Raw genomic sequence first — 14,709 nt, 5'->3', positions numbered from 1 at the left:
CTCCTCGCCCCTGCTACAGGCTCTCTCCAGCCCTGACAATGTGTCGCTGGAGCGGGGACGGGCCCCCGGTGGAGATAACCAGCTAGATAAAGTAACGGACCCTGTGCAGGTGCTCGCCGTCCTTCTGGAGGCCCTGGACCACCCGGGGGAAGGCAAAAGCCAGGCGGCGGGCAGGAGCAGAGACTGGGACGGGGATCAGAGTAAGCAGCCGCCCTCCGAGATAAGACAGGAGGGGGGGTCGGAGGCAGAGAGGCTGGCGGAGGCGGAGGGGAAGGGGGCTGATAAGGCTATTGAACAACTAATTGTAGGCCATTTGACTGCTGCTCTCAGGGACGAGGCAGGAGAAAGAGATGAGGGGGATAAGGGCACATGGTCGCAAAGAGAAGAGGGGAGGTCTGCGGGGGACGCGGGGCCCGATAGCGCCGGAGGGGAGGAAGGAGAGGGGGATGGTGTCGAGCCACAGGGTGAGGGCAACGATTTAGAAAGTTTCCTGAGCAAGGCCATGTCAGGCTCCGCCTCACAGGGAGAGGATCCGTCTCTGCAGCGCAAGATCAGGGGCTACTTCCAGAACATCGACCTGGGTCTCCAAGACAACGAGATCCTGCCTCCTCTGAAGGGCTACAAGGCGTACAACACCCAGCTGGCGCGGGCTGGCAAGAAGCTCCACTGGCAGGAGAACCGCCCAGGCGACCGACCCGTGAAGGGGGGCAACTTCATGGACGACTTTGAAGATGAGGGTGAGGAGCTGGAAGAGGAGGTGGAGGAGGAAGAGGAGACGCTCTCCCACATGGAGGAGGAGGCCAGGGCGCGCGCCGAGAAACAGGAGGTGCTCCGGCAGCAGGAGGAGGCGGAGCGTGCGAGGGAGGAGGAGCAGAGGCTGGCCGACATCGCCTCCGACATGCTGCTGCAGTACATGGGCAAGAAGCAGCAGGCCTACATGAAGCCACGGCAGAAGAGCAGCATGGGCGCCGCCGGCAACACGGCCGAGGACAAGCGCTCGGAGGAGGTCCTGCATGACGACGACGACGACCTGGACCAGCAGATGATCGACAGGCTGATTGAGATCAGCAGCAAGCTGCACCTGCCGGCCGACGACGTGGTCGAGATCATCAGCGACATGGAGGAGAAGAAGAAGAAGAGGAAGGAGCTGCTGCTGCAGCCAACCAATAGCAACCCCATCGCCCCGAGATTCAGGCCTCTGGTGCCTCCTCCTCTGGCTGCACCGCCCATCTACCACTACACGGCCTCCAAAAACCCCAAGAAAGCCCCTTACAAGTACAACAAGTCCAACAAGAAGTGGCACAAGGACAAAGTCAAGTCATACAAGCAGGACTACTGGTACAAGCCCCAGAAGCAGGTCGACTACTGGTACAAGCCACAGAAACAGTTCTTAGCCTTCCCCTCGTACCCGTACTACCAGAAGCCATACCGAGCCTACTACCCCGTGTATTTCCCATACCCCAAGGCAGATTATTACGGCAAGCCCGCCTCCCCCAGAGACCAGCCGTTCGGCCCCCAGGAGCTGGACCTCCAGCCCCCCAGGCGCAGGCACAGGGCAGGGGGTAAGAACCGTGGGCAGGGCTGGAGGCAGCAGCAAGCGCCGCGCCTGCCTCTCACGCCTTACATCTCTAACTATATCCTTCCTCACCCACGGACCTACCAACCCCTACCTCCGCCCAAACCAATAAGTCCACCCAGGAGGGGCCGGCGACCCCCGTACTACTACCCACAAGTCACACCGGGAGACGACTACGAGGAAGACGGCCTGGTGCCTCAGCTGGACAGTGAGGAGGAGCTGGAGAACTTTATCGAGAGGATCTACATGAAGCGCCGAATGTATTGAGAGACTTTTCACGGATATTTGTCAGATGAGAGGGACTGACAGAGTTGGGATAGTTATACGGTAGCAGGAGAAAAGCTTAAAAAAAAAAAAAGAGAAAAGAGAGCAAAAGATTGGGAGGAGGTATGTGGTCTGAGCCTGATTGGAATTAAAGAGTCAAAGATTATGAGGAGTTAGATTTGTGTTGTTGTTGTTGTTGTTTTGTTTGTTTGTTTGTTTGTTTTTTGTTCAATCACAGTATTTCTGTTGATCTTTTTCTGGTCAGGGAGAGGATGAAGGCGTCCCACTCTCAGCTCCCTAACGTCACCTTCAGCCTCTTGCTCAGTTTACATTTTGAAACAGAACATACCATGGTGTATGTCAGCCTCCATTCAGGTCGATCTCTGATGCTCTCGCATTAGATCAGATCAGAGTTTTTTAACACACACAGACACACACACACACTCAAACACACACACACACACACACACACACACACACACACACACACACACACACACACACACACACACACACACACACACACAGAAAAAGCACACGAGCGCAGACGTCAGCACAAGCACACAACATCACACTGTTGACACATTCACAAGCAGATGTGCCCATGATGAGAGAACCATGTTTACAACCTCACTTCTCTCCTTTGTTTTATATTCTGTGTCACATTACAAATGAGAGTCGCTTAGCGTGAGGCGCACATGAGCAAACAAACACTGCTTTTTGTCACCTGCCAACGGTCTATTTTACTTTCATTGGAAGCGTGTTATTGCTCTCCGTTCTCCATCGCATTCACCTCACGCAGCTGTACATTTCAAAAGGTGCCAAACACACAACAAACGTTTCACTTTCAGACTCAAGATTCAGATTTTTGCCTTACAAACAACCATGGCTCGATAAAGGGAAGCATTGTCTTGCGTGATATTACCATCACGACCCCTTGTAGGGACCTCGTGGACACCAAAACCGCTAACTTAAACACTAAAGACTTCCAACAGGGTGGCTGTAGGCTTTTGAATCATTCTGTGTTTTCTGAAGTCGATGCGCCACTTTCGCTGTCTGCTCGCCGTGTTCTTTTCACTGCCTTGTCGTCGTCACGTTTTCTTATTTTTCTTGCAGCTGAAATGAAGGCAGTCAGGGCTTCTGAGGTTGATTTTTATTTTTATTTTTTTTAAATTGAGATACACCTATCAATCATTTCCAAGTGTGTTTTTAGGGATATGGCCACCCTACAGTCATCACATTTCTGCGTTGTATTCCACATCTGTTCATAATTTATGTTTTTGTGTTTTCTGTTCCGTCATGATGAAAAAAAAAAAAAAATACTTGAAGTCACATTATCTGTTCCAGCCTATTTAGAAACACAATTTCACCGAGAGGCTAGCGACATTTTTGCTTTCTTTTTCCAGGAGAAACTCATTGAAGAAGTTCAGGCCGGGGAGTCAGGGATTGTGCGTAAAACCGTAAAATGCACGTCTTTCTACTTGCATCTTAAAAAATGAACAAAAAAAAAATGAACAAAAAAAGAGGAAAAAATAAAACAGTGTGGGGAATTCAAGATGGTTGTTTTCTCTGAATAAACTGTGAACAATTTAACAAAAAAAAAGAAGAAAATCTCAAAGGAAGAGGGCCACTGTGTCCGCAGTGAAGCCATCTGTCTTGTAAAAGGAGAGTGTTGTTGTTGATGTCACCTTTAGCATTGTAAGATGTACAGTGTGAAATAAATATGCCCGTGCAATGTGTAAATAACAGCATGATGATTAATAGTTTTGCTATATGATAAAAAAAATAAATAAAAGCAATTATTTTATTAAAGTTCAGTTTTTTAATGGCTTTTTGGCGAATGTCGTGTTTCTGTGGCGCAGAACACTTGATTTCTTCACAAAGGGAACACGTCGACACGCACCAAACACAGACACATACTGCACGTATGCAGCGAAGACAGAAAGACAGAAAGAAAGAAAGACAGAAAGAAAGAAAGCGAGCAGCCAATGACACAAAAGAGGGGGAGAGAGAAAAAAAAAGGAGAGAAAGTCTGAAGAGGGAACATTCAGGAGGACGCAGTGGAACGGTAACTGCAGTGATTGATGAGTCACATGATCAGCGGATGAGTCATCTGTACACTTTTACTGCGCAGGACCACACTCACCACCAGCACATTCACGCACGCACACACTCCCTTTGAGCTGCATAGTAATTTTGCCGCTGGCTCTCCGGATGGAGACTGAGAGCCGTGTTCGCTCCAGCCTGCCGGGATGATGCAGCCAATCAGCGGTTAGTCGCAGGGGGAAGGTGTTTTGGCTCCGCCATGTATTGTTTCCACACCTTGCTCGCTCTCCGCGTGGGCAACACGCCACCGCCATAATTCCGTCAAGTGCCGCTGGCTGCGCCTTGTTTGTTTGTTGCTTTGGCGTCATTATAACGACCGTCTGCAGCAGCAGCAGCAGCAGCAGCAGCGCTGATAGTGATTAACAGGCTGTCAATATGACCTAATTGTACGCCCCCCCTCTCTCTCTCTCTCGCGCGCGCGAGCGGGCTTGATTGCACCTTTTTACGGCTCCATGGCCGCAGGTCGTTGCTCCCAGAACACCGCGTGTGCAGCTCAGGTGTTTAGTCGTCACAGCGTGTGCCTTCCGCCCTGTGACGACGTCGATGGACGATCCAAGAAGAGCCTTTAATGATGAGAAGACGTCAAACTGATGCATCCATGATCTGTGTCATCAAAATGTTTCAATTGTTTAAATTCCGAACACCCGTCAATCACCAGAGTATGACGGCAACACTTTTATTAACAATACCCACCGCTTTATGCCAGTTTGTGAATGTCACATTGTTGAAATTGGGATTTGTGTGCGTTATACTTTACATTGCCGCTACAAGTATACAGCTCGCAAAGTGTTCAGCACAAAGGAATAAGGTGTTATTTTGCCTGCTGGGTGTTGCGTGATCGCTCTTTGTGTCTTACAAAAGGTTCCCGTGGCAGAACATGTTGCACGCAGCCACCACCTGTCAGCGCAGCACTTCATACGGAACGTCCTCCAAAGGCCATACATTAGTGGCGGGAAACTGAATGCAAAAGGTAAATGTCAGCCAAGAATCCCCCCCACCCCCCCACCCCCCTCCAAAAAAAACCGCAGCCCCACAAAACCTTGAAATGTCACAGTGATTTCTGTTTTTGCAATAAACAAGAATTTATCCTGCATGGATACGCAGGTGTCAAATTTAAAGTGTATATATAGTTTAGTGGTAAATCGTGCTCTGTCTCCCAGTCAGAGGAGGATCTCCAGTGACTTGAGGGTAGAAAGCACAAACAGCCCAAATCACCATCTCAAGCACTAATCCCGAAATTGGCCACATTAAGTTGCGTGGCAACTAGCGGCATCTTGTGCATGGCCTTTTGTTCAGTATTTTAATACCCTGTTGTGACGGTTTCCATTTATCCCTGCTGCCAGTTCTCTCAGTGCATGTGGGCTGAGATCACTTTAAATCAATTGTCTGAACCGAGCTCGGCACTGAGGCTTCTGCGGCTTGCTGTTGATTTCATTTTTTTTTTTTCCACTTTTTTGTTTTTCTTGCCATTTGTGATGTTAGTTGGTGTTTGTACTGCTTTTGACTGGCCCACCTGTTTTTACAGCAAAGCAGAAGCTGGCTGCCGTCACTTTGACTTCAGTGCAGGGTTGTCAAATGAATTATTTTTTTCAAATCAAGATTAATCTCAGATTTTCCATCGTTTTTAAAATTAAGTTATTTTGCACTTCAAGGCCGTTTTTACGTGCATATTAGTGTAAAACAATTCTTACCAGAGTCTCTTAATTGGGAACCAAATGAACTACAGAAAGTACTTGCTTTTTTTTTTATCTTTTGTATTATTATTTATTTTTCAACAGTGCATCCAGACCCACTCATTACATATGCATTTTGCAGGAATTCCATTTTGATTCCTTTCTGGGGTTTCACACAGCTCCTGTATGCGTAAACAACTGTTCACTCGACGGTCAGGTGTACAACCGTTAGCAACAGCTTTAGCTAGCTTCTTTGATGCACTTTTATAAATAGGTCATGGTGCTTTGGCAAAGCGGTGCCTCGCCAGTCTGAGAGACTTTGGCTTCACCTGGATCTTTAGTGACAGCCACTGCAATGTGAGGTGTACAAAATAAACAGCTAACGTTAGCAGGATGCAGCGTGGAAACATAGCGCTACGGCTTTAGGACCTGACTACGGGTGAATGAAAGGGAAATAAAATACAATTTAAACTTTTATAAAACTGCTGCATGGAACGTCGTGCACGTGGGTGAACACAGGTTTGCGAAATAAAATGGTGGGCGAAGCATCACCCTGCTCACAAAACAGGGGCCTGGGGACGAGGTGCAGCACTAAAACACTTTGTAAAAGGTTATTGCCACACTGACCTGGGAGCACTTGGTGCTTCTGGCTGCATTAGGGAGCTTCAACAGGTTCTTAAAACCACCTCTCGCAGCCAGAGGGCCTGCTGCTCTGAGAGCAAAGAGCTAAAACTCTTAACTGCCGGCCACAAACCGCAGCAAACACCCACAAATTGATACCTCTGGGTCAAACTGCAGGTTTGGTTTTACAGTGACAAACTGGGCTCCACCTGTGAGGATGTTCTCTTGATGCAACATCATTCTGTCAGGTTTAGCCCATACATGAGCTGTTGCAGATGATATTGCAGTACAATGACATATGTTCAAGGAGAAACATTTTAAAGGGACCTACTGACTGACATGACATGGAATACAAACAACATAATGTATGTTTTTCAGTTCCATAAAGAGACTGAACATGCTTGGCCATTAAAACTGCTCTAAGGTTTGATCCTTGAGCCTCGTGCTTTCGCTCCTCCTCTGGTCTGCGAGTTTATTAAAGCGGATGCCTGCTGCGGCGCCATTGTTGAATGGTGACTTTGACTCACTGTGTGTCTTATCAGCGCTGCTTTCAGCAGCCATTAAGGACGATGGCAATGGGAAAGCCTTCACTTTGAAAACGTGCACTTTGTTTGCGATCCCTGCAACCCCCTTCTCCTCTTCTCACTCCCCTCTTTCATCTCTTGCTCCGTCCCACCCTCATTCCAATCTTCTCCCCCCCCCGTCCCCCCCCATCCCTCCCAATTATCTATGCCCCTGCCCCAAACCCTCCTTCAGTGCTTCCCTAATACTCAGCCCTTCTCCCCTCTTCTCTTTCTTATCCTCTCTCCATTTCTTGTTTTGTATGCAAGCGCCAAGGGAGAGAAATAGGTAGAAAGCACTCTCTCTGCACCACGGTCACAAAAGACTGGTGAGTCATCGCCATTTATGTTCCCGTCTCCCTCCTCCCACAAAAACATGTACAGGAAAAACACTCAAATTACCCCTTACCTGCCGTGCACTTACATGAAGGCGTGCACAGGCCGGAGGGAGGGCGGAGAGCAGGGGGAGTGTGTGGCTGTCACTCACACGTGGCTCGCACACCACCTTCCACACCAACAACAACACACACACACACACACACACACACACACACACACACACACACACACACACACACACACACACACACACACACACACACGAGCGCGTGCACGCATTCCACAGCTCTTCAGAACAGCCCTGAAATTAAAACCCAAGTCACATCATTTCACTGATAATTGTGCCTGAAAATGGCACATAATTGGAAGTGCGCTGCCTGTCTTATTGCCTGAATCACGCGGCTCATCTTCCCCCCCTCAGCCACAGAGCCTGTAAAGAAGTAAATTCACAGGCTGAGAGAAAGCTGCTGGTGCAGGAGGCGCCGCGGGGCTTAGCAGGGACATAGTGAAATGAGCAGTGTGCTGACAAAATGGACAAAAGGGGGGGAGGTGGTGGTGGTGGTGGGGGGGGGGTAGCAGTGTGCCCAGGGTATTGTTTGCACAGCCGACAGTTTATGAGCCAGAAAGCAAATGTTCTTCCTCCATCTGCTGGAGAAGTGAGTCACCTGCAGTCCTGCTGCTGTGGTCTCCCCAAGATGGCAGTTAGGAGAGAGCAGAGTTAATAGTAATGGCACACTGAGCTGAGCTGCTGGCTGACATGCACTGTCTGTCTTTCTTCCCCTCATCTTTGCATCCCTTCTACGTTCACAAGCCCACACGTCCAGCATCAGCTGCATTTCCGAAAACAAAAAAAACAAAACTCAAAAACCATTTGCTTCACACTGAAATAATAAAAAGAAATGTGAGCAATGGGTAGTTTCTCTCTCTCTGACATGATATGACGTGGAGAAGTTCTGCTTCGTGGCGTTCAGTGTCTCAGCAACAGCTGACTCATCAGCCTCCTCTACAGGAGCGGGAGGCGACAGCGCCATGGTTCAGAGCGAGAAGCTCTTCAAAACCCAAAGAAGAAAGCCGAGGACAGGAAGTGCCCTGCAAGCTTCCAAACAAAGAGGGTGATACAGTGGCGGCGGTTTGGTCAGAAGTGACTCGGGGCTTGCATAGTGATGATCCATTCAAGAGGAACAAAGTGAAACAAGACAGATGTCTGTGTTGGTGCTGTGGCTTCATCGCAGCCAAACCTGCAGAATTCAAGGCCAACGAGGCCTGATAGGGCCGAAGAAATCCGTTTGGCTGAGATGAGTGTGCAGTGTGCATCAAGATGCTGGCACTTTCCACTCACTGCATCTTAAAATCACCATCTCGAAAGTGTGTTCTTTGGACTCTGCCATGGCAAACGGAGCCGTTATACATGTACATGTATATTTAATTGGCCAACGTGCACTTGTGGAGGGGCTGAAGAACAAAAGGCTCCATCTTCTTCGCACGTCGCCGCTCTATTTTTCTGCCTGGCTCTGAAAAGAACTCTGCAAAATGCCATTGCACACTGTGAGTCATTGTCATCAGGTGTCGGCATGCAGCTGGTGTTTCCAACAGCGGTGGCTGAACTGGATAAATCAACTTACACACATAAAAAACAATTGATTGGATTGGAGAACACATTTGATCGACGTTATTTCCTCTGCAAGCGGAGACAAAATGCCTGGCATAAACGTACATACAGACGGGGGGAAAAAAATCTGAAATCTAACAGACGTAAATTTAGCTGTTAGTTAAACTGACGAGACCAGGATGGTTTATTGCCTCTGTGAAAATGTCACTCACTGTTCATTTGGAGCTTAGTGCAGTTTGCAGGATTTTGCTGGTGTTTCTTTGTTTGTGTGGAAGCAGACTGTAGCACAGAGACACCAGAGCCGTCTTATGATTGCCCCTTTACACAAACCCTGCTTGTGGGCTATTCAGACACATCAAATATTAAAAGCCTGGAGTTTCCGTTTCACACGCAGAGAGCGAGTGGAGCGGAGTTACCAGAGAGGCCGAGGACGGAGAGCGCGACGCACCGAGGGGGGAGGAAAAAGCTCCAGAGAACGGTGGGATTAGCAGGAACCGACACAAACAGGGACCCTGGGAGGGGGACACGCGAGGAGGGATGGAGGGGGAGACAGACCAACCAGGAGAGAGTACCCAAAGGTAAGGCGAGGAGAGCCTGGAAGCGTCTGCCGTCGTCTGGAGTGTAACAGTAGAGGGTCCGCTGTGATCAGTTGCAGACTGATGGGCCGAAACCCCTCGAGCCGAGTCTTTAATCCTCGCTGCACCTGTTTCAAAACCTCAGCGGGACGACACCTGCCCAGGCTGACACGCTGCCTCACACCTGCGGCAGCGAGAGCGATGGCCTCCAGAAGCTCACGGAACCAGAAGAGCAGGAGGAGGTGCAGGAGGAGGTGCAGGAGGACGTGCAGGCCGAGTGCGATGGACAGGTCGCACCAAGCCAGGTGAGGATGCAGGACGTGGTGAGAAAAAAACAAAAAAGCAAATTAAAAAAAAAACATATCAACTGGAATCGAACCTTGGATGTGAACTGGCTGGTCTGAACGTCATCGTGCCATAAAAACAAAACAAATGAAAATCAATCATCAAAATCACTCATTTAAAAACGTTGCCGGACTCCATAACAAATCGGTTTTCTTTTCAATTCGGGACAATAAATAGAAGCCAACACTGCCGTCTGACCTTGTGAAGCCTTCAGATTGTGTAGCAGAAGCGGGGGTTTTATCAGAACTGATGGCACATTCACAGTAGTCTGCACGCAGATTCAATTCGCGGACAACGGGTGAAATTTCCCACTGGCAACTGCAGGAAGGGGAGGAAGAAGGTGCCAGAGAGGCCGGCACGGCGCCACAGGAGGCGCTGACGGCCGCGAAGGCTCAGGACAATGCGGAAGACCCCCCACCAAGAGGAGAAGAGTCAACCCCCCCTCTGGTGCCCGCCCATCCCTCCAACGCACCGGGTGAGTCACTGGGGGGCAGTGGGGAGCTGCCCGGGTGAGACCAGGCGCCGCTGCTAAGATCGCCCTCGTGCTTGTTTGTGCCTTCACAGATGGGCCGGCCGAGCCGTGCTGGTACTGCCTGAGGTCCCTGGACGCTCACCATCGACCTGAGGCTCCGCGACAGGTTTCAACAACTCTGCCAAAACACATTATTTCAGCCATCCTGCCAGGGCAATAACAGCACAGGGTGGTAGGTTTTCACCTCTGAATAGCCAAGGGAGCCGGACACTTCCGCTTTGCCTGCTAGTGGTAGTGTTGTAGTCAAGACGGCACCAACGGAGAGCAAGACACGATCAAGACTAGAGAGCATCGAGATCGAGACCCGACCAAGACTTTAAATGTCAAAGAAAAATAACAACAAAACAGAAAATATGACCAGTATCTTTTTTTTTAAAGTCAACTTTACTTTATTTACTTATTTACTTTTTGCTGCGTTGCCAACTATTTTGAACCATTTTCAAAAAAACGACTTTGCTTCATAAAATTAAATAATAAATGAACTAAGAATAAGGGGGCGGGGTGTCAGCCTGGGTGTCACCAACAGAGTGCAAAACGGCAGCAGCTGGATTCCCCCCCCCACGCTCCCCCACCCCCCGTTATTATCGTGTTATTACAGTGTTGGCTGACTCTTGACTGGAGTCCGTCCAGTCCAAGACCAAGACCAGACCCAGTAAAAAAAATACCTCCGAGACGACCAAGACCAACCTTCAGTACTACAACACTACCTCCTGGGGGCAGAAAATGAAGAAAATCTCAGAGGGCAAAGAGAGCTCAGACATTATCATCAGTATCAGTCAAGGTGGCCTCTGCATATGAAGGCAGGCTGGATTTTTCTCATGCATGTGTGCCAGCTGAACTAACCAGCGGTGTGCACTCAGCCCGGACATTTCTGGCACTTGTCTTTTGAACACGTTCAAGTGTGACAATGGAATTGTGGCCCTCAGTCAGTGTGGAGTTTGACAACGAGGACACGCAGTACCTTTGCAACCAGAGGCTTACTTTCCTCAGAACACCATGCTATTCATCCAAGTAGCAAAAAGTCGTATAATTTCCTCAATTGACTCGTGTGCTTTTTTTATTTTATCAAGCCCGCTCTAATATTCAGTAAAGGTCAGATTTTTTTTAAATTTTTTTTTTTTTGCTTTGAGGTGGAACACCGAGTCTCAGCACTTGAAAACATAATGATACAATGACAGGACATTTTTAAGCGGACTGAATCATAGCAATGTTCCCTCCAGTCCTCTTTTCTCAGAGCACAGGCCAAGCTGTTAGGAGTCAAAAGCGGGAGTCAGATGTGTAATCTTTGCCGCGCCTTCATAAAAATTAAAAGCTGGGCCGCGCAATTTCATTTTACAGCCGCCTGGTGGCCGTGTGTGGATGACGCGGCTCTCCGCCGATGCTCTTTGCAGGAAAACCCTGATCCTTTGTCAACATCGCCCCCTGGTGGCCAAAAGGTGAGCTACCAGACAGACCCCAGACCTCACTTCGGTGTGGCGTGGTCCTCCCATTCTACGTGTCGCCCCCTGTGGGGCAGCGAGGGGCCCTGCTGGGGCCACAGGGACGAGGAGGTGCCCGAGCAGACGCACTCCTGCCCGCACTGTCATCTGGGGCTCAGCCCTGACACACTTCGCTGGCATGAGGTCAGTGCAAGACGCCGACATCGCACCATTGCCAAAGGAGTGCCGAACTGAGTTTTTTTTCTCTCTCTCTCTCTGCCTGCACAGGCAAAGTGTCTGGTGTTTGAGGGACGGAACTCCAAGAAATAACTGTAGGAAAGTATTGCGAGTGCTCCTTGAAAAGCTCTCAGAAATGAAGCTGCACCCTGTTCCTCTACCTCTCCAACCTCTGTCTGCTTGCAGCTCTTCCCAGCCATGTCCGGAACGTATTCCATGTTGAGCCCATACTGTGAAAAACTGCACGTGTTCTCCAACAGCCACAACTTACTTGACGAGTGTTTGAATATTGCATGTACTCATTTTACATAACGTGATGCTTACAATCAAAAAAAGGAAACCAAACAGATGTTGCTATAATCAGCGGCCTCCTGACAAGTGAAATGGAAAGTGATGTCACACATCCTGTGTGTGTGTGTGTGTGTGTGTGTGTGTGTGTGTGTGTGTGTGTGTGTGTGTGTGTGTGTGTGTGTGTTTTCCCGTCCCCTCATACTGCGCTGGATTAACGTGTGAATCCAGAGAGTGAGGTTCCCAGCTTGGATTTGTGACAAAAGGACCAAATGTCGTGGTGGGCCGACCCAGCCATTATTACCAGCCATTATTACCAGTTCTGACTGACCAATGAACTAGACATCTGGACTTAGTAGGCAAACACAAAGCAATGCCTATACACTTATTCATTTGATGACGAGAGAACTGCCGTCCAAAGAAATCCCTGTGTTTATGTTTATGCAGGTTTGTGTTTATTTTAATTGTAACACATATTCTATTTCTATATATGTATCCACGTCAAAGCCTGTCAGTATGTGTTGAAATTATAAATAGCAGGTTCAAAAGTCTGACAGGAGTTTTCCATGATGTGAATAAACGTCAACATTTTTTAAAAAAAAAACGCAAACTTGTGCCAAGTATTAATTTACAGAGACTTTCACAGGACACAGATGCAAAGGGTGTGTGTGTGTGTGTGTGTGTACACATATATATATATATATATATATATATATATATATATATATATATATATATATATATATATATATATATATATATATATATATATTTGCATATATTTAATGCAAATAACTGTTTGTACAACAAGTTGAGCACATGCGAATTATATAAATACATATATATTTACATTTTTGCACCCTAGTCCTGACTTTGTTAACAAAACTGTTGCGTTATGCTCATTTATACAGTATTCTTCTAGGTTCGACACTAGAGGCCGCTGATGAGCATGTGCTGGAAATATATCTTTCACCGCCTACGACATCTAGTGGCGAAAGATAGACCGTGGCTGCACTATTATTGGCAAAGGAATGCTGAGGGTCCTGGTGGAGGCAGTATCACTCAGGAAGGCTGAAGATGAGTCCAGCAGACTTGATAGTCATATTAAACATCATGTAAAATCGGTTAGGTAATTGATTCTAAATCTCTACCCTTCCTTGCCACAGCCATGAACCTTTCATGTTAATTTCCTCATTGCTTCTCCTTTGGTTTCCCACATCAGTGTCACCCTTGTCCGACAAACACACTTGTTTTTATGTTAAATTCATGCAACCTAATACACATTTCTCTGTGTGTTGCTATTGTGAAAGCACAGGTCGGCCTCTGAGGCAGTTGAGAGCCCCAGACTTTCGATTATGTTACCACAAAACAGAGGCTTTTGAACATCAGCTTGGAAAATAGACATCAAATTGGTTTAGTGATGCCCTGCTTCTAACACCAATACAACACGACTTCCATACAGAATCACACTTACACATTGCATCACCTAAATATAGGTTAGTTGAGGAACACTTCAAAGCTGTTGAGACTAATTTAGTAAAACAGTTTGAATTATTATTTTTTTGCAATTATAGACACCTAAATATAAGTACAATTATTCGGGATCAAAATAAGTTTTTGCATTGAATACATTTAGATATAATTTAAGTCTAATTGAAAAATTACCTTCACACCTGTGATGACCAGTGCTTGATTGTGGGTTGGAGCTGGGGTGTGGTTATTTTTTTCTGTTCATTTCAGGTGCTGCTGTGGGTGTTGGAAGAAGCTTTTGTCTGTTTCAAGAAAATTCACAAATAAATCCTCAGTTATTTCGACAAAATGGATTCAGGTCAATTTATTTTTGAGATTTTAATGCGAGCATTTAAAATCGATTTAAGCTCGCATTCACACTCAAGAGAAGGAAACTAAGAACATGTATCATGTCAAAACTTACAAGCGAATGGCCGTTATAGAGATTAGTCCACAAAGTCTTAAAAATGTCCACCAAAAGTGAACTACGTGAGCTTAACATGAGTTTGTCCAATAAACTGCACATCGTCGCTGTTTTAAAAGACACCAGCGAGGCAACAACAAAACAAACGCAATTGAACAGATTATTTGCATTTTCTGTTGAGAAAATGCAACAGCAAAAACAAGTGAGCATGTTGGTGCAGCTGTTGCCAAATCACCTGCAATATAAATGGCAGTTGATTTGGCAACTATATCTTTACCTTCTCCTTCAGCCAGCGTGTGAGGAACTCAGGCTTTAGTTCTGTCTTTCAGGCGCTCACTGCTCAGCCAATCGCAAGACGCCTACATCTCCAGTTGAGCCTAAGACCCTCCAGCTGGCCTTGGTGTCGCAGACTCGAGGTCTGATTGGCTGCAGCAACTGGATGTGAACCGTTCACATTGAGCCTGCTCTGTGGATTCTGCTGGCCGTAGGCAGAATTCATGGAACCTGACAACGCAAGCTAGCTGAAATATGATTGGATAAAAATTATACACCACCAACTACCATAATATACAGCACTGGAAGCAGTGCAACCTAATGGATACACTGTAATATGACAAGAATGGAACAGATGAT

The 14,709-nt window shown here is 47.4% G+C and overlaps 1 protein-coding gene across 1 annotated transcript; it reads left to right on the top strand.

Moving 5' to 3' along the window:
- Nucleotides 1-223: 223 nt before the first annotated feature.
- LOC142891670 (uncharacterized) lies at nucleotides 224-2,863 on the top strand. Its single transcript, XM_076031375.1, has one exon. It carries the CDS (start codon nucleotides 503-505, stop codon nucleotides 1,841-1,843), a length of 1,341 nt encoding a protein of 446 aa, XP_075887490.1. The 5' UTR covers nucleotides 224-502; the 3' UTR covers nucleotides 1,844-2,863.
- Nucleotides 2,864-14,709: the final 11,846 nt, after the last annotated feature.

The sequence above is a fragment of the Nelusetta ayraudi genome, unplaced genomic scaffold (genome assembly GCF_046127955.1).
Source record: "Nelusetta ayraudi isolate G7.1 ecotype Tasmania unplaced genomic scaffold, CSIRO-AGI_Nayr_v1 ptg000033l, whole genome shotgun sequence".
NCBI classification, from domain to species: domain Eukaryota; kingdom Metazoa; phylum Chordata; class Actinopteri; order Tetraodontiformes; family Monacanthidae; genus Nelusetta; species Nelusetta ayraudi.
Note: the sequence above shows the minus strand (reverse complement) of the source record. Positions and strands in the feature narration are given on the sequence as shown.